Source organism: Balaenoptera ricei, chromosome 14, assembly GCF_028023285.1.
Source record: "Balaenoptera ricei isolate mBalRic1 chromosome 14, mBalRic1.hap2, whole genome shotgun sequence".
In the NCBI taxonomy this organism is placed as follows: Eukaryota; Metazoa; Chordata; class Mammalia; order Artiodactyla; family Balaenopteridae; genus Balaenoptera; species Balaenoptera ricei.
In genome coordinates this window covers 12,299,981-12,322,080 of record NC_082652.1, presented here as the reverse complement: position 1 = coordinate 12,322,080, position 22,100 = coordinate 12,299,981, and the positions used below count along the sequence as shown (strand labels likewise).

The following is a 22,100-nucleotide window of genomic DNA, read 5'->3' as shown; positions in this document are numbered from 1 at the left end:
CACAGAAAAAAACATAAATGAATGTTCACAGCACTACAATGCACAACAGCCAAAAGGTAGAAACAACCCAGATGTCCATCAACAGCTGAATGGATTAAGAAAGCAGCTCATGCAGCTCAATATCGAAAAAACAACCCAATCAAAAAATGGGTGGAAGATCTAAATAGACACTTCTCCAAAGAAGACATACAGATGGTCAAAAGGCACATGAAAAGACACTCAACATCACTAATTATCAGAGAAATGCAAATCAAAACTACAACTCATACTGGTCAGAATGGCCATCATCAAAAAGTCTACAAACAGAGCTGCAACGAACATTTTGGTACATGACTCTTTTTGAATTATGGTTTTCTCAGGGTATATATGCCCAGTAGTGGGATTGCTGGGTCATATGGTAGTTCTATTTTCAGTTTTTTAAGGAACCTCCATACTGTTCTCCATAGTGGCTGTATCAATGTACATTCCCACCAACAGTGCAAGAGGGCTCCCTTTTCTCCACACCCTCTGCAGCATTTATTGTTTGTAGATTTTTTGATGATGACCATTCTGACCGGTGTGAGATGATATCTCACTGCAGTTTTGATTTGCATTTCTCTAATGATTAATGATGTTGAGCATTCTTACATGGAAGCAACCTAAGTGTCCATCAACAGATGAATGGATAAAGAAGATGTGGCACATATATACAATGGAATATTACTCAGCCATAAAAAGGAACGAAAATGAGTTATTTGTAGTGAGGTGGATGGACCTAGAGACTGTCATACAGAGTGAAGTAAGTCAGAAAGAGAAAAACAAATACCGTATGCTAACACATATATATGGAATCTAAAAAAAGAAAGAAAAAAAAAAGGTCAGAAGAACCTAGGGGCAAGATGGGAATAAAGATGCAGACCTACTAGGAATGGACTTGAGGATACGGGGAGGGGGAAGGGTAAGCTGGGACGAAGTGAGAGAGTGGCATGGACATATATACACTACCAAAGGTAAAATAGATAGCTAGTGGGAAGCAGCCGCATAGCACAGGGAGATCAGCTCCGTGCTTTGTGACCACCTAGAGGGGTGGGATAGGGAGGGTGGGAGGGAGGGAGACGCAAGAGGGAAGAGATATGGGGACATATGTATAACTGATTCACTTTGTTATAAAGCAGAAACTAACACACCATTGTAAAGCAATTATACTCTAATAAAGATGTTAAAAAAAAAAAAGTCTACAAACAAATGCTGGGGAGGGTGTGGAGAAAAGGGAACCCTCTTGCACTGTTGGTGGGAATGTAAATGGATACAGCCACTATGGAGAACCGTATGGAGGTTCCTTAAAAAACTAAAAACAGTACTACCATATGATCCAGCAATCCCACTACTGGGCATATATCTGGAGAAAACTAATTTGAAAGATACATGCACCCCAATGTTCACTGCAGCACTCTTACAATAGCCAGGACATGGAAGCAACCTAAATGTCCACCAACAGAGGTATGGATAAAGAAGATGTGGTACATATATACAATGGAATATTGCTCAGCCATAAAAAAGAATGAAATAATGCCATTTGCAGCAACATGGATGGACCTAGAGATTGTCATACTGAGTGAAGTAAGTCAGAAAGAGAAAGACAAGTATCATATGATATCACTTATAAGTGGAATTTTAAAAAATGATACAAATGGACTTATTTACAAAACAGAAACAGACTCACAGACTTCAAAAACAAACTTACGGTTACCAAAGGGGAGAGATGGAGGGGAGGGATAAATCAGGAGTTAGGGATGAACATAAACAAACTACTACATATAAAACAGATAATCAACAAGGACCTACTGTATAGCACAGGGAACTCTACTCAGTGTTCTGTAATAACCTATATGGGAAAAGAATCTGAAAAAAAATGGATATATGTGTATGTATAACTGAATCACTTTGCTGTACACCTGAAACTAACACAATATTGTAAATCAACTATACTCCAATAGAAATTTAAAATTAAATTTAAAAAATAAGTACTAGGGGTGTAATGTACATGGTAAATATAATTAACACTGCCGTATGTTATATATGAAAGTTACTGAGAGAAAATCCTAAGAGTTCTCATCACAAGAAAAGAAAAAAAGGTTTTTTTCTATTTCTTTAATTTTGTATCTATATGAAATGATGGATGTTCACTAAACTTATTGCGATCATCACTTCGTGATGTATGTAAATCAAATAATTACGCTGCACACCTTAAACTTATATAGTGCTGTATGTCAATTATATCTCAGTAAAACTGGAAGAAGAAAAAAGGCAGACAGCGCAAATAGTTTTTTCCTCCCATATTCAGTTTGCTTGTTTACTAAAAACTACATATTTAAGGAAACAAAGAACAATATTTGATTAAAAACTGATTTAATAAAAAAGTGGGGGCTTCCCTGGTGGCGCAGTGGTTGAGAATCTGCCTGCCAACGCAGGGGACAAGGGTTCGAGCCCTGGTCTGGGAAGATCCCACATGCCGTGGAGCAACTAGGCCCGTGAGCCACAATTACTGAGCCTGCGCTTCTGGAACCTGTGCTCCGCAACAAGAGAGGCCGTGATAGTGAGAGGCCCACGCATCACGATGAAGAGTGGCCCCCGCTTGCTGCAACTAGAGAAAGCCCTCGCACAGAAACGAAGACCCAACACAGCCATAAATAAATAAATAAATAATTTTTTAAAAAAAGTGTTCTGTCCCTACAATGGAATATTATTTGGCCATAAAAAAGGATGGAGTACTGACACCTGCTACAACGTGGATGAACCTGGAACACATTCTGCTGAGGCACAGAAACCAGACACAAAAGGCCACATAGTGTGTGATTCCACTGATATGAAATGCCCAGAATAGGCAAATCTACAGACACAGAAAGTGGATGAGTGGGGTGCTAATGGATATGGGGTCTCTGCCTGGCCCCGGCCCCAACGGTCAGGCTGCCGACCTGGTATACTAAGCAAGGAGCCACTGGGGAAGGAGAGTCGTACAGACCAGGGGTCAGAGACAACACTCAGGAAGGAGGGCGGGAGGAGACTAGGCGCCGAGAAACAGGCCCGAAATCTCCCACAAGGTCCAGCCTCCCTCACGTGACTTGCGAGGAAACCGAAGATCCCCATTTACCCACATCCGCTACGGGGTGGTCAGAACTATTTGAGCCTGGCGGTGAGGGGCATATAGAATACCACTTGCTTCTTCCTCCCAGAATCTGGGCTGCCCTCAGGGGTGTGAGGGCCTGACGGACTCCTCCGTGGCACACCTGTATCTGCTCAACCCTCTGACAGGTGCCCCCACCACTCATTAAGAGATATTTACTGAGTGCCTCTGGTTTGCTGGGCACGTGCCAGATGCCAAGGATGCAGACAAAGAAGGCAGAGCCCTCACCTCGCTGGGATCCAGGGTGCTAAGTGCAGTGTCCGCTTGCCGAGGAGCACCAAAGTTGGAGCGGGGCTTCCAACCCACGGGGTTGGGGTGGGAGGTGATGCCCGATGGGATCCCAGGGGCTGAGGGCTGGCGCAGGCAGAGTGGGAAGAACTCGGGGAGCTCCAAGCCCTTTAGCACGGGTGGAAGGCGGACTAGGAACGTGTGCACAGGAGTGGGGGGCACACACGTCAGACTAAGGCATTGAGACTTCACCCTGAGTTTCCGGAGGATGCTAAGCCACAGAACAAGATCCCATGTGCCCGGCAACTGAATGGAGGGCAGATGCAGATGCTGGGGCTGGGTACCCACTGAGAGGCGGGCAGCTGTAGCAGTCCAGGTAGGGAAGGGCGCTCAAGACACAGCTGAGAGGGCTTCCCTGGTGGCGCAGTGGTTGAGAGTCTGCCTGCCAAGGCAGGGGACACGGGTTCGAGCCCTGGTCTGGGAGGATCCCACATGCCGCGGAGCAGCTGGGCCCGTGAGCCACAACTGCTGAGCCTGCGCGTCTGGAGCCTGTGCTCCGCAGCGGGAGAGGCCGCGACAGTGAGAGGCCCGCGCACCGCGATGAAGAGTGGCCCCCGCTTGCTGCAACTAGAGAAAGCCCTCGCACAGGAAAGAAGACCCAACACAGCCAAAAATAAATAAATTACTAAAAAAAAAAAAAAAAAAAAAAGACACAGCTGAGAGAAGCAAGGGCGGTTGAGAGTATGCTGGCTGCTTTCTCCAGGGGCACCCCAGAGCCACCTTGCCTCCCTCCGTTTCCCCCGGCAGCGCCAGCCTGGATGCAGGCTCTGGGACTCCAAGTGGCATCACTGGGAAGGGCTTGGTGGCTTCCAGGACCCCCAAAGCTCTTCTGCTGGCTGTGCCCCGAGAGACTGGCCAGTACTCAACCCAGGCATTGGCCAAGGTCCTGCAACACAGGGATGCGCCCGGCCAGACAGAAAGGTGAGCTAACCCCATCGCTGCCAAGAGCTGCAGGTTCAACCCCCAGCTTCTCGTCCTACTAAACCTTCTCCCCAAGACTGTTACTTTCTCCTCCGTAACTCAGAGATAATAATAGCACTGCCTACATGAGGCTGTTCCTACCACAAAAAACAATCAAATCACATAAACAATATGCATAATCGTCAAAACGTGGGAACCCAAATGGCCATCTACTTGTGAACAGATGAACAAAATGTGGCATCTCCATCCAATGGAACATTATTCCACCATGAGACAGAATGAAGCAGTGACACTTGATACAACCTGGATGAACCTTGAAAACACGACATTAAGAAGCCAGACACGCAAGGCCACTACTGTATGCTTCCTTTTATATGAATCTCCCAAAGTAAGCAAATCCATAGAGACCGAAAGTAGGTTAGTGGTTGCCAGGGGCTACGAGTTGGGAGATTAGAGTGACTGCTGAAGCTTCTTTTTGGGGTGATGAAGATGGTCGGGAAATACAGTGGCGATGGTGGCACAGCATTGTGAATGTGCTTAATGCCACTGAATTGTATGCTTTAAGATGGTTAAGATGGGGGACTTCCCTGTTGGTCCAGTGGTTAGGACTCCACACTTCCACTGTTGGAGGCCCAGGTTCAATCCCTGGTTGGGAAACTAAGATCCTGCAAGCCGCACGGTGCGGCCAAAATAAATAAATAAATAATAAAAATAAAATAAAATGGTTAGGATGGTAAATTTTATGTTATGTGAATTTTGCCCCCATTGAAAAAAAATCATATACACACTCAGCACTGGACCTGGCAGGAGAAGCATAAGATGCTTGCTATTATTATGTCCCCAAAGCAATAATCTCACGGTACCTATGCGGCTCTTTGGCTGCCTCCAGGATCCCAGGGGAGAGAGAAGTTGTGTACCTCCTGGAATTACAGCCCAAGCAATGCCTAAGCTGGGGCCTGGGGAGGGAGAGCGAGGGACCGGCCTCCACAGCCTGGAAGGGACCCTCCTTCACATGCCTGGCACGCACAAGATGCTGCACGGTGCCGTTTGCCCTGCTTCTCTCCTCCACCTGCCTGCCCCTTGGAAGCCATGTGCTGGGCGTGTACACATTCCAGACCACATCTCACTGCTGGGAATTTAAAGTAATCCAAAGATGCACCTGGGTGCACTGGGTCTTGAGAATGAAGTTATCAAACTCAATTCTATTCCAAAGCAGAAGCAACGACAAGAAGATTAATTGCTGGCCTTCCTCCAGCAGCTTTCAACCCTTTGCTCGAAAACTTCAACCCGCTTTGTAAGTGCAAAAGCTGAGGGGTTCCCAGGAAGAGCTGCCCCAGGCCCATGCCAGCCTGAGGACGGCATTTATTTTAGGTACCGAGGGTCTTGTTAGGATATTTCGTTTTGTTTTGTTTTCTGCACAGAATGAATCCTCCAAATCTCAGGACTGGAGGGGACCCTGGGACAGACTGAAGGGACATGATTTTAGAAAACATTCTCCCCTCATGAGCAACGAGACAACTCAGAAAGCTGTCAGAGTGGGTGAGCATGACTCTCAAAATCACACAGACCATGCTCTGCTCATCCACGCTCACCTTCCTACGGCTAGCTTCTGTTCTTTCCCATTTGCCTTAGAGCAGAAATAATAACCACCAAGTGTCAGCATTTACTCAGAGGCAGGAACTAAGCCAAACACTTGACACACATGATCTTATTTAGTCCTCATCACAGTGCCTGCCTCTCCTGGGGGTTGTCACACCCATTTTACAGATACGGAAACTGACTCTCAGAGAGGGCAGGTCACTCGCTGAAGGTCACACAGATATGAGTGGCAGAACCGGGATGTGAACCCAGGTCTGTGACTCCAGAATCTGTTCCCATGACCATCTGCTGTGCTGTCTGCCAAAACTAAGAAGTGACTGGGACAATGAATACATACCATTTACATCACTAAACAAAGAGAGATGTCTCCATTTTAATAAAAAGACTAAAGATGAGGAAGGGAGAAAAGCAACAGTTAATCAGCGGAGATTTGGGCACTTTTCAGAGCCTCTAGGGAACTGGTTTTCACATTCTTCCAGAACTATCTTCAGCTCCAGATTTACCAAAAGCACGAGGGCTTATTATGGTAGGACATTTAGGTAAAGAACTCCAGTTTCAGGACTTCCCTGGCGGTCCAGTGGTTAAGACTCCACGCTTCCAAAGCAGGGGGCACGGGGTAGATCCCTGACTGGGCAACTAAGATCCCACATGCCACGCAGCATGGCCAAAAAATAAAAAAATATTAAAAATATATAAAAAGGAAAAAAAAAAAACTCAGTTCCTTCTACAAGGAGCTAACACAGACTTTGCATTCCACTATGAACCCATGAAGCACTGGATAAAATTAGAAAAAAATTTAAGACATCACTAAGCTTGAAAGAAAGGGAAATCCCCAGGTGCCAGAAGCAAGGAGGGGACTCAGACCCAGCAAGTGAGGTGGCCCAGGGGTACCAGAATATTTCCAGGCTCTCACAGCAAAGGGTGTGGCTTCTAGCCCACTGAGTGACAGCAGTGGCCTTGGGTCCATATGAGTTAGAAGTGAGACTCCTATCAAAAGCTAGAGCACAAAGGGCTGCCTCTCCACATAAGGTGGGACAGAAAAATGTTCCCTGCTGGCCCAGAGAATCAACAAGGAAGTTGACTCTGCAGAAGAGGTGGCAGGGTGCAGAGGAGAGGAGGGGGACCCTGTGATGAATCAAAACTCCAGGCCTGTGTCATTCACGAGAGAAAAATCCAAACCTCTGTGGTGCAGGAAAGCCAAATTGAGGAATTAATGTAAAAAGTGTTTCCAGACCAGTGAAAGCCCTAAGGTACCCAGAACAACAAATGCAAAGCACTGTGTGAGGTACTTCTATAGCCCAGGGCACAGGGTACTCTCATGGGGGAGGTACTTCAGCTAAGCCCATCTCCACTTGGTTTGGCCTCAGCATGAATCTGGAGATGAGTGAAAACCAGGGGGGAGCCAGCCCAGAGATGAGCTCAAAATCAAAAACCAAACTACATAGCAAATGACCACCATATGGGAGAATCAGCAGACACAATTAATAAATGGAATGGACTCCCAAGAAGATGAGACAGCAGAAACTATACAATAAGCTTTAAATTATTACAAATAATATAAGAACAGTGCCCTATGACACAAGCACTGAATCTGAAAACCTTATAGAACTTACAAAATGTTTCTTTTTTAAGTCTATGGAATTTAAAAAACTAAGTTGGGTTAAGGCAGCAATGCTGTAATAGCTAAAGAGAGAACTAGTGCATTGGAAGACAGACCTAAGGAAACAAATCAAACTACAGCACACAGCAACAGAAAGATAGGAAATATGCAAGAAAAGTAAAGAGGCATTCAGGACAGAATGACACGGTTCATCACCTTTCAAAAGTAATTACTGAGGAAAAAGATTAGGAGAAAGGGGAGAGATAATATCTTCATTATGGAAGATATCAGTCATTTTTAGAATAATACAGCATAAACCATTCCCAGGCAGGATAAATTAAATCCACACCTACACAAAGCACCTAAAAAACCACCACCAACAAATATTTTTAAACAGAGGGGAAAAAGCAGATTTCTACAAAGAAATATCAATCAGACAAAAGAGCTGACTTTTCAACAGCAAAAAGAGACCAAAAACTCAGTGCTGAGAGAAAACATGCAGCAACCTCAAATTTTATACCCAGCCAAATGATCATTCCTGTAGCCTGGCAAAATAAAGACATTTTCAGACAAAGCTGACAACTCAGAGAGACTCGTTGCAAACTCCATGGAAAGGTGTGTTACATAAGAAGAAACTGAATTTGGGGACTTCCCTGGTGGTCCAGTGGGTAGGACTCCGTGCTCCCAAGGCAGGGGGCCCAGGTTCGATCCCTGGTTGGGGAACTAGATCCCGTATGCATGCTGCGACTAAGAGTTCGCATGCCACAACTAAGAAGCCCGCATGCCCCAACTAAAAATGGATCCTGCATGCTGCAACAAAGATCCTGCGTGCCACAACTAAGACCTCGTACAGCCAAAATAAATAAATATTAAAAAAAAAAAAAGAAACTTAATCTGTAAGGAAGAATGGTTGCAAAAATTAATAGAGTCTGCATAAAACAAAAACCAATACGTAGGTTTTTAAATTAGAGAAAAAATACTACAGAGTGATACAAATTTAAGCATGCTAAGGTCCCCGATCATTAGCACAACATCAAGAAAACGACAAACTTGAGGCATGTCAAAGATGGCAGATGTGTCACAAGTGATATGAATTACTGAAGTTACAGAATACCCTTAAAAAGGAGATATATGGCCAGCTTCTGAAAGGTTTACAATCGAAATGATCTGTACCTGCCAACAACTATTGAACACTTCTGACGTGTGAAGAGCTTTACTCAAATTCTCATTCAATCCTCACAGCAGCCCTGGGACACATTCCCATCACACAGATGAGGAAACTAAGACTCAGGGAGGCGAAGTTTCTTGCTTAGACAGTAAACAGCAGCGTCGTGATTCAAACCCACTTCTACCTGCTGGTAAAGGTCAAGGTGGTGGAAGGCTAGTCTGTGTCCACGTGGGACTCTGGCTGAGGCCTTGGAGATGCAGGAGAGGACAAGATAAGGGAACCCCTGAGAACTACCAGGTGGGTGAGGCCTGTGAAGTGCTGGGCGCTCAGCTGGGGTTCTCTGATCACTGAGACCCTGGCATGGGTGCTCAGGAGCTGGGAAGGGCCCCCCCTCCCCTTGCCATCGCTGTATAACTCAGCCACACCAACCGTGCTGCTGTCTCCTGCCTGGCCACCGGCCCCCCCTCCCAGAGGTACCTGGGCCCTGAGACCTAACTGCTCCCTTTCACCTCCCAGGGAGCTGTGCTGAGAACAGAAGGCCCACTTCTGACAGCCTGCCCGTCCACAAAGGTCACACTGTTGGGACAACAAAGGGCCTTTCTGTCCTTGCGCTTAAGGTGATTTCCACCACTGGCAGAAATCACCCACTTGACCTTCTGGTTTTATGAATTAATAATAAAGATGGAGCCGGTGACAGGATGGCTGGCAGGACCAAGGTGCCAGGCTCCTCCTCGTCACCTTGCCCAGCCTCTCCAGGCTGGGAAAAGGTGCCCTGCCTTATCTTCTCAAAGCAGTGGGCACTCCTGAGCCAAGAACGCCTTGTTCCCCGGGCTTGAGATAGCAGATACTAAAGTGCTTTGCAAAAGTAGAAGCATCTTATCGAGGCATTTTGTCTGTTGGATTGGGCCGTATGGCATATCTGAGCAGTGATTAAATTCCAGGCTGCATTCTGGGGACCATTAACTCACAGAAAAATTATCCTGCCAGCGTGGGGATGGGGGAGGTGAGAAAGAAAGATGCATAAGGGATCTAATTACTACTAATCCGTGGAGCTGGGAAGTCTTGGAGTGGATTGCCAGTTGCTTTCACGCAGAGAAAACACTACTTCTGAAACAGACATGAGCCACACAGTCAGACCCAGGAAATGGAGGGGGTTTCTTCTTCTTAGCCCTCCCCATACCCCTCACACTGCTCATCACCAAGCTTGCCCTCCCCGGGGGTTTGTGGGGGAGGGGGGGCGTAGCCCACACTTCTAGAACTTTCCACATCACCCAGAGCTAATACTATCTGCCTTGAAGTCCGATTCTCCCCTTGCCAACTGGGTAAACAAGTGTGTGGAACACTGTTAACAAGGTCATGGGGCGCCTCTCACAGATAATACGACCTGGGGTCACTCACACTCTCCACCTATGTTATATCACATGGGAGAGGCAGTTTCTCCTTGCACCCGAAAAAGATAGCTTTTTGTTTTTTGTTTTTTTACAGTGTATTCCTAAATTTATTTTTATTTATTTTTTATTGAGTATGGTTGCTTTACAATGTTGTGTTAGCCTCCACTGCACAACAGAATGAATCAGCCATACACATACAGATATCCCCTCCCTTTTGGACTTCCCTCCCATTTAGGCTACCACAGTGCACTAGGTGAGTTCCCTGTCCTATACAGCACGTTCCCATCAGTTGTTCATTTTATAAATAGTATCAATAATATATATGTGTCAATCCTAGTCTCCCAATTCCTCCCACCCCACCCCTTTCCCCCTTGGTATCCATACATTTGTTCTCTACCCCTGTCTCTACTTCTGCTTTGCAAGTAAGATCATCTATACCATTAAAGAGGCCTTGTTTTGAATTTGGGTTCCACACACAGCATCTAAGTGACCTTTTTTAAAATTATATTTTCTTTGTTTTTATTGAAGTATAATTGATTTATAATATCAAAATCGTGTTAGTTGCAGGTGTACAGCACAGTGATTCAGTTATACGTATGCATCTAAGTGACCTTGAGCAGTCACCTGCATGTCTGAGCCTCAGTTTCCTCATCTGTAAACGGTAACAGAAGTCCCACTGGGGGGGCTTCCCTGGTGGCGCAGTGGTTGAGAGTCTGCCTGCCAATGCAGGGGACGCGGGTTCCAGCCCTGGTCTGGGAGGATCCCACATGCCGCGGAGCAACTGGGCCCGTGAGCCACAATTACTGAGCCTGCGTGTCTGGAGCCTGTGCTCCGCAACAAGAGAGGCCGCGATGGTGAGAGGCCCGCACACCGCGATGAAGAGTGGCCCCCGCTTGCCACAACTAGAGAGAGCCCACACACAGAAACGAAGACCCAACACAGCCATAAATAAATAAATAAATAAATAAAGGAAAGAAAAAAAAAAAGTCCCACTGGTCTCTTAGGCGGATGAGATGATGGATGGAAAAGGCCCAAGAAAGAGCAGCTGTTACCTCATCCACAGCTCTAGACCATCTCGTTGACCGCCACATCTTCAAAGGGGTGGAACTGGTGGTTCAGAGAGGGCTGCAGCCTGGACCAGGCATCTCAGCACTGCCGCATGGGGCAAGCCCGATGATCGCCGGCCTCCTGGCCCTACTCTGCAGCTACTGCTAACACGGGATGACCGGATCCAGGTGCACAGAGTGAAAAATGGGCCAGAGCATGGGGCGCTTTTGGGTGCCCAGGAATTAGTTCACTTGCTACCCAGCCCTTTCCTGCACGTTTCCACACTGTGAGCACCCAGGGAGTGGGCAGAGGTCTGGACAACCCGCCCGACCAAGGTAGTAAAGGTTCCAGAGGGCTGGGGTCACTTGGCCCTCCCTGCTGTGGTCTTGACCACTGCGCCCAGGGCCCCCGAGAGCTCAGCCTTTGGGGACCAGTCCTCCCAGATATGTTTGTTCCTCCCTCAGCAGGGAGCCACCATTTTTCATTCTTCTAAAAAAATTTAAGTGCTCTTATTATTGCTTTCTTATTGGGGTCTGATTTACATACTGTGGAATGTATCTCCACTGTTTTAAGAATCTCAGGAAAGCTGAGGGCCCACATCTCCCAGAGCCCCATGGACACAATTCTGCACCCCACTTTATGGGTTTCAGAGACTCCCCAAGGATCCCAAGTTAAAACCACGGTCCACCCCAGAGGAAACGGAAAGGGATCCAATAGGTCTTGTTGGCCATTTAGCTCCACAAGCCTTGGTGACAACAGGATGAACACAGTGGTACCGGCCGGTCCGCCCTTACCCCTCAAGGTCCCGAGCTTCAGGAAGGCAGGGGAGGTGTCTGGTGCACCAGGGAATGTGGCATGGGGTGAAGGGGCTAAGGCTGTGGTCTGGGGCTGCTTGAAGACTTTATAACCCAGGAGTACTGCCCAGCCGGGAGATTCCAGTGGAAAATGCAGTGCCACCCCTAGAAGCCAGCCCAGGCCACACAGGCCTCCCGCGTCTCTGCTTCCCTCCCCAAAGGATGAGGTCCGGGGGTCAGACCAGGACTTGAATCCCGCCTCTGCTTCTCAGCGGCCTGTGGCAGTCACGTCCTCTCTTCAACCTTGACTTCCCCATCTCTGGAATGGGAAGGCCACAGCGTTCCTGGGAGGATTCCATGAGCCACTGCGGGGAAACTTCATAGCTCAGCACAGTGTTCGGCAGATGACAGGCGCCCGATAAACATTAGCTCTAACCATCATGAGGTCTGAACTCTAGATCTGGGAGATTGATTTTTCTTCTTTCTTCTGGCAGCTTCTTGGCATCTACACAGACATGCCTGTGGAGCTGTTCTGGAGCCTGAAGGAAAAATAGACCCCTCCACCTTTCCCAGATTCCTCCTCGTATTCTTTCCTTTCCAATTCCAGGAGCAGACACGGGGTTGGGGGGACAGGAAGGGGGGGCCACCTCCAGGCCAGCTCAAGGTGGTGACAGGGAACATGCCACGGTGAGTGATTCCTTTCTTCCTGTCCAGCGTCCACGTCACACCTTGGGACACACACTGGGCTTGACACCACGCCTGCCACGGAGAAAGGCCAGCTCACCACTCGGACACACAACCAGAATGCCTTCGCTCGGGTTTTTAATATGAATTTTAACAGTCTAGGTAGTCAGCTTTCCTGGCGCAGAAAAGATGTTTGGGAGTACTTGTCTATGCTTTAAATCAGTCGATGAGACTCTGACAGGCAAGGAGAGGTGGGCGTGCGGACCCAAGGAAGCCCTGCGTGAGCGAGCTTGCGCTCAGGCCTATTTTTGGCGGGGCTGACGTGGCCAAGGCCAGCTGCTGGTGCGGCACTAGATTTTATACCGGACACTGGCTCCTGGGCAATACTCCCTGGGTTATAAAGTCCCCAGGGCCTTCACCCCTTCAACGTGAACCTCTTGTGTTCTCACTGAGTACAAAGGCGAGTACACTGCCCACTCTCAGGGAGCTCCAAGTTTCAAGGGGGTAGCAGGTGACGAAGCTGACAATTATAACAGGGTGTGATGTGAGCTATTATGGGAGGGAATGCAGGGGCTGCGGGAGTGCCGAGGACGGGCATTTAACACACAAAGGTTGGAAGGAGGGTAGCTGGGGATGGCTTTCTGGAAGGAAACAATAGCTAAGCTGAGCTCTGAACGAGGAAGAGCATGAGTTTCATAAAGAGGGGGGCAAAGAGGAAACGTGCGCGATCTTCACCTGGGTGGTGGTCACAGAAGTACGGCCATATGCAAATGCCGAATTATGTGAGATGGAAAGAGTGCTCCAGGCACAGGGAACAGATTGTGCAAAGGCCGGGTGGTGAGAAAAATAATACGGGCAGGCTGTTCCTACCCCTTCTGGGTTCCTAGAAATCTGAGGGGCAACGAAACACAGTGAAAGCACAGCAGTGGCAGGACAGTGAACCTGGGGATCCTGAGATCTCCTACTCCTCCGCTTATGAGCTGTGGGACGGGAGGCAAGTTGCTTTACTCCTCCGAGCCTCTGTAAAATGGCCACAGTACCACCTTCCCCGGAGGATTACCATGAGGATTCCAAGAGAGCGCATGCAAAGGGACCAGGCTGATTCTTCAAATCAGGGACCACCCTGGGCCTCAGAGAGGCGGGGGAAGCCTAGCAACCCTGTGGGCACAGCCTGTTGTTCTCTGGCTGCCCTGGACCTAGGCTCTTCCCCCTTCTCAGGGATGCTTCCCAAGGGTTCTTACAGGAACACTCCACCCAGCCCGCAGGATGCTGGGAGCTGACGTTCCCATACCAAGTCAAGCACTGCCACACATAACATACACCCTCTTGTTGAATCTATACCGCCACCCCACGATCCAGGTGGGAGCACTAACGCTCAGAGAGGTAAAACGACTTGCTTAAGGTCATGCAGCTGTGAAGAAGTGGCACCAAGACTTAACTCTTACTTGTGGCTCAGAGCAACCAGGACCTATCAATGTATTTAAAGCATGGCTGATAATACTAAACACTTGTGCTTGCTCTAAATACTTCACGTGAATTCACTCACTTAATCCTTCCCAACAACTCAGAGGAAGGTACCACTTTTATCCCGATTTTACAGTGCATGAAACTGAGGCACTCAGGGCATAAATGACTTGCCCAAGGCTACAAACCTATCAAGACCCCTTAAATCAGGTTCCCATCCCAACCTGAGCCCTATGTCCACGTCCTCATCTCATACAAACCTCATTCATTGTCCTCAACTTGTTCCTGCCAAAGGACCTTTGCATTTGCTGTGCCCTCTGCTCCAAATGCACTTCCGACTGGTCTTCACGCAGCTGGCTCCTTCTTACTTGGGTCTATTCCATTATCACCTCCCCCACGAAGCCCTCCTGGTCCCCTCGAAAGAAATGTTTCCTTGCCCCTCCCCCAACTCTCATGCCGTCGGATTGTATCTTCTTCACGGAACTTGACACCAATGGGTTGATCTGTTTATACTGTGCATCTCCCCTCAGGAAATCAACCTCTCTGGGTCTGAATGGATAAAAGTGCTCAGACTGTGCCAACCCCTTTCTCAGAACTAGGGGGAAGTTTCCACCTACTTGAAGTTCAGATAACGGAAGGCATTATCCTCCCCTCTAGTCTGACCTCAGAACTCCTTCCCTGACCGCCTCTGTCTCCCCTCCCTCCTTCGGGGTGTGAAATCTGAGTTCTGAGCAGCAAAAAGGGAAGTCACATCAGCCACCTCTAGGAAAGCAACAGAGCACGGAAGCCTCAGCTTCTATCACCCGGGTAGGAGGCTGGGCCCAGGAAACTGACAAGATTCCCAGAATGCTCTGCAGCCCCATCACCTGTCAAACCCACAACCAGATGGAATTCCCCCAGACTGCCTGCCACGGGGGGTGCCTGAGAGACTGCGGCCAGCCCTCCCTTCCTGCAGAGATCCCAGCCTCAGAGAACCCCCATTTCTAACCAGCCAGATTCAAGGCAGCCAGAGGGCACTCAAGAAATAATAAAAACAGGGGAAATCCAAGAAAGTCAGGTGACAGGAATCCTACCTCCTCTCTCACGTGCGCCTTGGGGTTGAACTAGACTTTATAAAACTTTTTGAGTAAGTGAAATAGTCACACATGGTTCAAAATGAAAACGTAAAAAAGTTAACAGTGAAAAGCTCACTCCCCCTTCATCTTTTCTACCAAATCCCCCAATAAGTATTCATTATTCTCAATTCCTTGATGCAAATAAAAGTTACAAAAATATACTCTTACTCCCTCTCTTTAAAAAAAAAAAGGGGGTTCCATATGATATATATGCACCACAACTCTTTTTTTCTCCAGTTGAAGATAGCTCTGTATTTGTACACAGGAAGGTGTCCGCATACATGTCTGTGTATGTATGCATGTGTAGACGCAGACACCAATTATTAAGGGCTTTCTGTAATTTTCACCCAATTCTCCTGGGAAGAGGTGTTTAGATTGGGAGTCAGGAGGGGTCATTTTTCAGCCCACGCACAAATGGCGGGGCCGCTCCCTCCAGCTGATCAACCATGGACGCAGACTGTCTGCACTGAACTCGAAGCAGGCACCAGGAGCCAGCTCCTGACTGGAAATAACAGCTGCAGCTCCCGTTTTCTTGAGCATTTCTCTACAAGATACTAGCAGAAACCCCATTCTAGAAAGAAGGAAACAGAGACATAGAGAGGTAAAGTGACTAGCCCAAGGACACACAGCCAGGAAGTAGCGCTGGCGGGGTTGACACCCGGTCTGCCCATTGCCAAAGCCAGTCTGCCCACTCACCTGGCCTCTCTCGGTCTTCAGTCCACACCCCCCTTCACAGTCCGTAATAGAACCGGGTGCCCCGAAGTCAGGGCCCAGGGTCAAGTTCCCAGCCCGGCTGGACTTGGGCGGTCAGGCGCTTCCGCCATCACTCCCCTGCGGTCAGCTCGGCCCGCCGCCCGGCCTCCCGGTGCGCCCTGCCCCGGGCGGATACGGGGCGCACAGCGTCTGCGGGCCCGGGAGTCCGGGCGAGCTCCACGAAGGTCGCTGGGCTCCAGCAAAGTGCTCTTCGGGCGCTGCCTCGCTTAATCTTCCCAGTTACCCATGGGGGGGTAGGGGGGGAACCGCCTGAACCCATTTTACAGACGGGAGGCTCAGAGACCCGCTCCCCCGCGCTAAGGTCGCGGGGCCGGGCTCCCACCCAGCTCCCGCCGACTGAAAAACTTTCCTCCCTCTGCGTAATCCTGAATCCAAACGACTTTCAGGTGCGGGTCGCGTACAACAGCTGAGCGCCCATGGACGCTAGCTCTCCCGGGCCCGGGAGCCCGGACACTGCTCCCTCCCGGGTCCGCAGTCCCAGGTTCAGGGGTTCCCAGCCAACTCCGAGAGCACCGAGGCACAGCTGCCGCGACACTTACTCAGCATCACCGCAGCCTGCAAAGTGGCCGGCGGGGACCCATTTGAAGGAGGGGGAGACTGAGGCGCAGAGAGAGCCAGCAACTAGCCCAAGGTCACACAGCGCGGTGGCCCGAAGCCGAGCGGGTGGCCGTGGCTGGGAGCCCCCGTGCCAGCCGGCCGGCGGTCGCGGTCCCCGCCCCCGTCGGGATACTCACAGCCCGTCTTGCCCTGGAGCTCCCGCACCTCCTCGGACGCGGAGTGGGTAGCGCCCATGGTGCCCGCGGCGGGGGCCCGGGTGCGCTCGTTCCTCCCAGGCCCTGGGCTGGCGTCGGCTGCGCAGCGGCAGGTCCGGCCTCGGGTCCGACACAGGTCGGGACGCCAGGAACTGGTCTGAGCCGCGGGTTCCGCGTGGGGTGCGAGCGCGGCCTCTTATAGCGGCGGCGGGCGGAGCGCCACGGTCCTAGTGCGCTCCGGCTTCGCTCATTGCCGGGAGTGGGGAGCGCCCCGCCCCGGGCCGGAAACGTCGGGGAGAGGGGTGGGGAGAGGAGGGGGACCCAGGTTCCCCATTCCCCGCAACCGCGGCCGTGCTCGTCGCGCCTCACCCCTTCCGCACCCCTGCCGGCTCTGGGAAGAAGGTGTGAGCAGAGTTGGGGGTATAGGTAGGAGGGATCAGACCCCACGGAGGTTCCATGCCCTCCCCCACCCCTGTTCCACTACATATCCTCCCAGATGTCGGGAGGGAAACTCCCTGGGAACAATGGAGAAGGACAGCGTTAATTATCTCTATGGTGAACAGCAATAAAGATAATATAATAATAATCCAACCTGAATGCACAAGTGGGGGGGCTTTCTTTGGCTTATTCCAGGAAAGCCCACCCTGATGAAGTGGGCACACCCACGTACAAGACTGGCCTGTCCTAGCTGCTCAGCCTAGTTGCTTAGGGTGGGGACGTTCTCAGTCTTTAGGTTCAGGGATTCTGACTCAGGCAGGGCCCAGGAGGCTGCATTTCAAACTACCAGAGAGGATGCCATCCTTCTGGGAGAAGTTTCGCCCGAAGCTGGCTGAAGGAGTTGGGTTCCGTAACTAGGCTGGGTGACCCCGGCCAATCCTGCCACCTATCTAACCATGATTCCTTCTCCTTAAGATGGGGATAATAATAGTTAATGAGACATACATCAGAAAGGCCTGGCCTGGGACACAGCGCAAGAGAGCCGCTGTGGAATCATGTCCACTTTACAACAGAGGAACTGGTTCTCAGAAGGGTCACAAAGCCAGGGCATTAATTCAAAGTCAACACTTTCCCTGCCTCAAGCCCAGACCATTGTGCTCCACAGTGCCTGGTGACGTGGCCATCAAGGATTGGCATGTATTCAGGGTCTGTCCTGGGTGCCAGGCTCTGTTGATAGTGCTGGGGGGTGGCGGTCATGGAGACTTGAGCCGGCTCACCTACATCCGCGTCACAGAGCGCTGGGGAGGGAGGGCTGAGAACCAGGTACCCATACCTCCAAGCTGAGGGTTATAGCCCCTTCCAGGGACAAGGATGCCGTTCAGAGTCACCAGGGGGCTCCTGAAACCTGCCAGAGCAGCAGAATCAGCCCCCTCCTGGTTGAAAATCCATCTCCCCTTTACACTCTGTCAGGACACTCACAGAGCTGGGGCGGCACCTGGAATGTGCATTTGCAAAGCTCGCACGCACGGGCAGTGCTGAGACCTAGCCAAGCTGGGGAAATGTTGGCTGTGGGACATCAGCTGGTCCAAGCAAACTGGAAGGCCGCCTGGGAGACTGCATGTCAGGTCAGAAGGAATCTAGAAACCCAAAGTGGCCTCTGGATCAAGAAATGGGGCCCTGGACCCCTTGGGAATTACCCACAACTGCTGGACACAATTTTGTTCCGACTTAAAATATCTGTTCCTGGAATTTTATTAAATTATCCAAGGATTAAATGCTGGGGCTTTTTGCTGGGGAGATAGAAAACGACACTCTCATGGCTGTATCTCCTCCCCCTTGGCATGGTTGCTCTCAGAGCTGGTACAGTACAGGTGGGTGGGGGTAAAAGCCCTGGGACAGTGCCCTGGGGCAGGGAGGGGGCACGTGGCCTTGCTCTGCCCCTCAGGTGATCGCGGAGAGACTCCCAGTGTATGGGGTGAAGGGAGGTGGTCTTTACTCCATCATCTGTCTACACAGTCAACTTCATCTCAAGCTCCGCTGGCCACGGTCAGTTTCTAGACAAGCATTTGTGCTGGTCCCTTCTGCCAGGAACTCCGCTGCTCTCCCTTTTCCCATGATCGGGGCTCCTCAGATCTCAGCATAAACATCACCTCCTTGGAGAGTCCTTCTCAGGGCCCCCATCCGCTCTCCTGGGTCTGCTGCCATACAAGCCGCCTTCACCAGCCAGCGGGAGCTGGAAGGCTGGGTGTGATGACCACAGGGAATTTGTTCCTGATGGCAGGGCTTGGAGAAATAAATCAGGAGCTCCTTGTGGCAGCAGGAAGGCACAATGTGCAGGCTTGCTTGTTCATTCATTGATTCATCGCCCATTTATCGAAGGCCTGCTGTGTACAGGGGACTGCCTGGGGCCTGGAGCCACATTTCTGCTCCTAAGAGAGTCCTGGAGGAGTGGGAGACAGACACACAGGAGGTGACAACGCAGCGGGGTAAACAAGGCCCCGCAGAGATCTGGAATGTTCGAGCTGGAATGGCCGCTGGAGAGACTCTGTTAATCCCTAAGCTGAGCTTTGGGGAGTCCATGACTGTCCCAAACTGTGGTCCCAAAGGGACATGCCAGAGGCAAATACTGGCTGGACAGAAGTACCTGTGAGGTTTGGGGGCCCTGCGGTCACCCACCCTCTGCCTGGGCTTTGCCTCCTTCTCTGGCAGTGACGCACACACACGGCAGGGCTCTCTGCACACAAAGCCTGCTGCCACTGTTCCAGGGCGTCAGGCCTTTAATTCAATCCTGCTAATGGCGTCAGAGCACCAAGGAGGTCTGGAGCGCTGCGTGGGGTCTGGCTGGGCTGATTGGATCAGTTGTCTGGAGCCCTGGAAGAGGGGGCACCCTGTGTGGTGATCTTTATCCTCCCCCTCACTCAATGTGACCTTCGGAGAGCTAGGGAACACTTTGGTCACCAGGCAACTGCCTCTCTTCTCCCAGAGGAGCTGATTACAAACAGTGGCTGTGGTGAGAATGGCTGGTACCTGTGAGGCCACCAAGGGCAGCTGAGCCCAGAGATGGTGAGGATGGTCTTCATTCGTCTAAGGGAAACAGACTACCGAACCACACTTGGGCAAGTGGCTTTGCCTCCCTGGGCCTCAGTTTCCCATCTGTAAAGTGGGAATAACAATGGTGCCCTCTTCATGATGTTTATGAGGGTTAAATGTGGATTCATATATCTAAAGGGCTTAAAACAGGGCCTGACACAGGAAGTGCTATCCAGTGGGGTGCAGGTAAACAGGCCCTGAGAAAACAGAGGGGAAGCTCTACTTTGCAACATTGCCAATTTCCCTGTTGTAAATACTCCCACCATGGTCAATTTCAAGCGACCAATAATTGAACAATGGGCTTGCAAAATTCCTGAATGTTTAATAATTTGTTCTTGCAAGCTGGTCTGAGACAACTCAGCACACCACTACACAGTAGGCTGTTATTAAGATTCATATGTTCATTTGTCCATTCATTCATCTATTCACTCATTCACTACTGAGTGCCAGGAATTCAGATACTACAGTGAGGTAGTCAGTTTCTGACCTCAGAGTCTGGAAGGAAAAAGATAGGAACAGACCATCATCATTAGTGCGTACACTACTGGGTACCCAATACATGCCCATTTTATTTTTTTTTAATTTTTAAAATAAATTTATTTATTTATTTTTGGCTGCGTTGGGTCTTCGTTGCTGCACACGGGCTTTCTCTAGTTGCAGTGAGCGGGGGCTACTCTTTGTTGCGGTGTGCAGGCTTCTCATTGCGGTGGCTTCTCCTGCTGCGGAGCATGGGCTCCGGGCACGCGGGCTTCAGTAGTTGTGGCTCGCAGGCTCCAGAGCGCAGGCTCAGTAGTTGTGGCGTACGGGTCCAGCTGCTCTGCAGCATGTGGGATCCTCCAGGACCAGGGTTCGAACCTGTGTCCCCCGCACTAGCAGGTGGACTCCTAACCACTGTGCCACCAGGGAAGTCCTGCCCATTTTATTGATGGGAAAACCAAGGTGTTCAGAATGGATGGTAAACCAGAATCAGAATACATATATGCAGTTGTGTAAATGGCAGTTCACCCGTATTGCTCTCCTGGCCCTCTGATCACTTAGCTTGGGGGGTCTCCAAAGGGTTGGCAATGTTCTGCGAGCAACAAAACACTTTTCTTAATTTGGGGACCACTGACCCTATGAAAGTTACAGGGATTCCAAGTGCCATCTTGCTTGGCCTTTGACTTAGAGCAGACCACACCTAACCACTTCAAACAAGTAAGGATTGGTGCAGCTCTTGTAAATTACGTCCAGGGAGGGAAACCCCAGAAACGGCTACACCAGTGTCTTGACTCTGAAACAGCTTTTCCCTTAAGCTCGTTTAAGCTCCTTATGCCGGTCTCATATGTCTTGGTCTCTTGGTTTCAGCGTGAATGGAATCAGAGAAGAATCATCCCCAGTTTGAATTTTGAATTAAAGGTGTCCTTTTGGTTATCTTTTATTTGTTTTATTTATTTATTTTTTTGTTGATAATATATTTTTTAACATCTTTATTGGAGTATAATTGCATTGCGTTGTGTTAGTTTCTGCTTTATAACAAACGGAATCAGCTATACGTATATCCCCATATCCCCTCCCTCTTGAGTCTCCCTCCCACCCTCCCTATCCCACCCCTCTAGGTGGTCACAAAGCACTGAGCTGATCTCCCTCTGCTATGCGGCTGCTTCCCACTAGCTATCTATTTTACATTTGGTAGTGTATATACGTCCATGCCACTCTCTCACTTCATCCCAGCTTACCCTTCCCCCTCCCTGTGTCCTCAAGTCCATTCTCTCTGTCTGTGTCTTTATTCCTGTCCTGCTCCTAGGTTCTTCAAAACCATTTTTTTTTTTTACATTTCATATATATGCATTAGCATACAGTATTTGTTGTTCTCTTTCTGACTTACTTCACTCGGTATGACAGTCTCTAGGTCCATCCACCTCACTACAAATAACTCAATATCATTTCTTTTTATGGCTGAGTAATATTCCACTGTATATATGTGCCACATCTTCTTTATCCATTCATCTGTTGATGGACACTTAGGTTGCTTCCATGTCCTGGCTATTGTAAATAGTGCTGCAGTGAACATTGTGGTACATGTCTCTTTTTGAATTATGGTTTCCTCAGGGTATATGCCCAGTAGTGGGATTGCTGGGTTGTATGGTAGTTCTAGTTTTAGTTTTTTAAGGAACCTCCATACTGTTCTCCATAGTGGCTGTATCAATTTACATTCCCACCAACAGTGCAAGAGGGTTCCCTTTTCTCCACACCCTCTCCAGCATTTATTGTTTGTAGATTTTTTGATGATGGCCATTCTGACTGATGTGAGATGATACCTCATTGTAGTTTTGA

General features: G+C 49.5%; 1 protein-coding gene across 6 annotated transcripts in view; it reads right to left on the bottom strand.

Annotated features, from left to right (window-relative positions):
• The window catches only part of TESC (tescalcin), a 95,789-nt gene extending 78,892 nt beyond the window's left edge, over positions 1–16,897 (bottom strand). For 5 of the 6 annotated variants that reach the window (XM_059895546.1, XM_059895547.1, XM_059895550.1 and 2 more), the window contains exon 1: positions 16,743–16,880. In XM_059895546.1, the coding sequence (XP_059751529.1) occupies positions 16,743–16,800 (58 nt within the window). In that variant the 5' untranslated portion in view covers positions 16,801–16,880. Of the gene's footprint in view, positions 1–16,742 lie in introns of all 6 variants that reach the window. The other variant, XM_059895551.1, reaches the window with a different exon arrangement.
• Between the last annotated feature and the right edge of the window lie 5,203 nt (positions 16,898–22,100).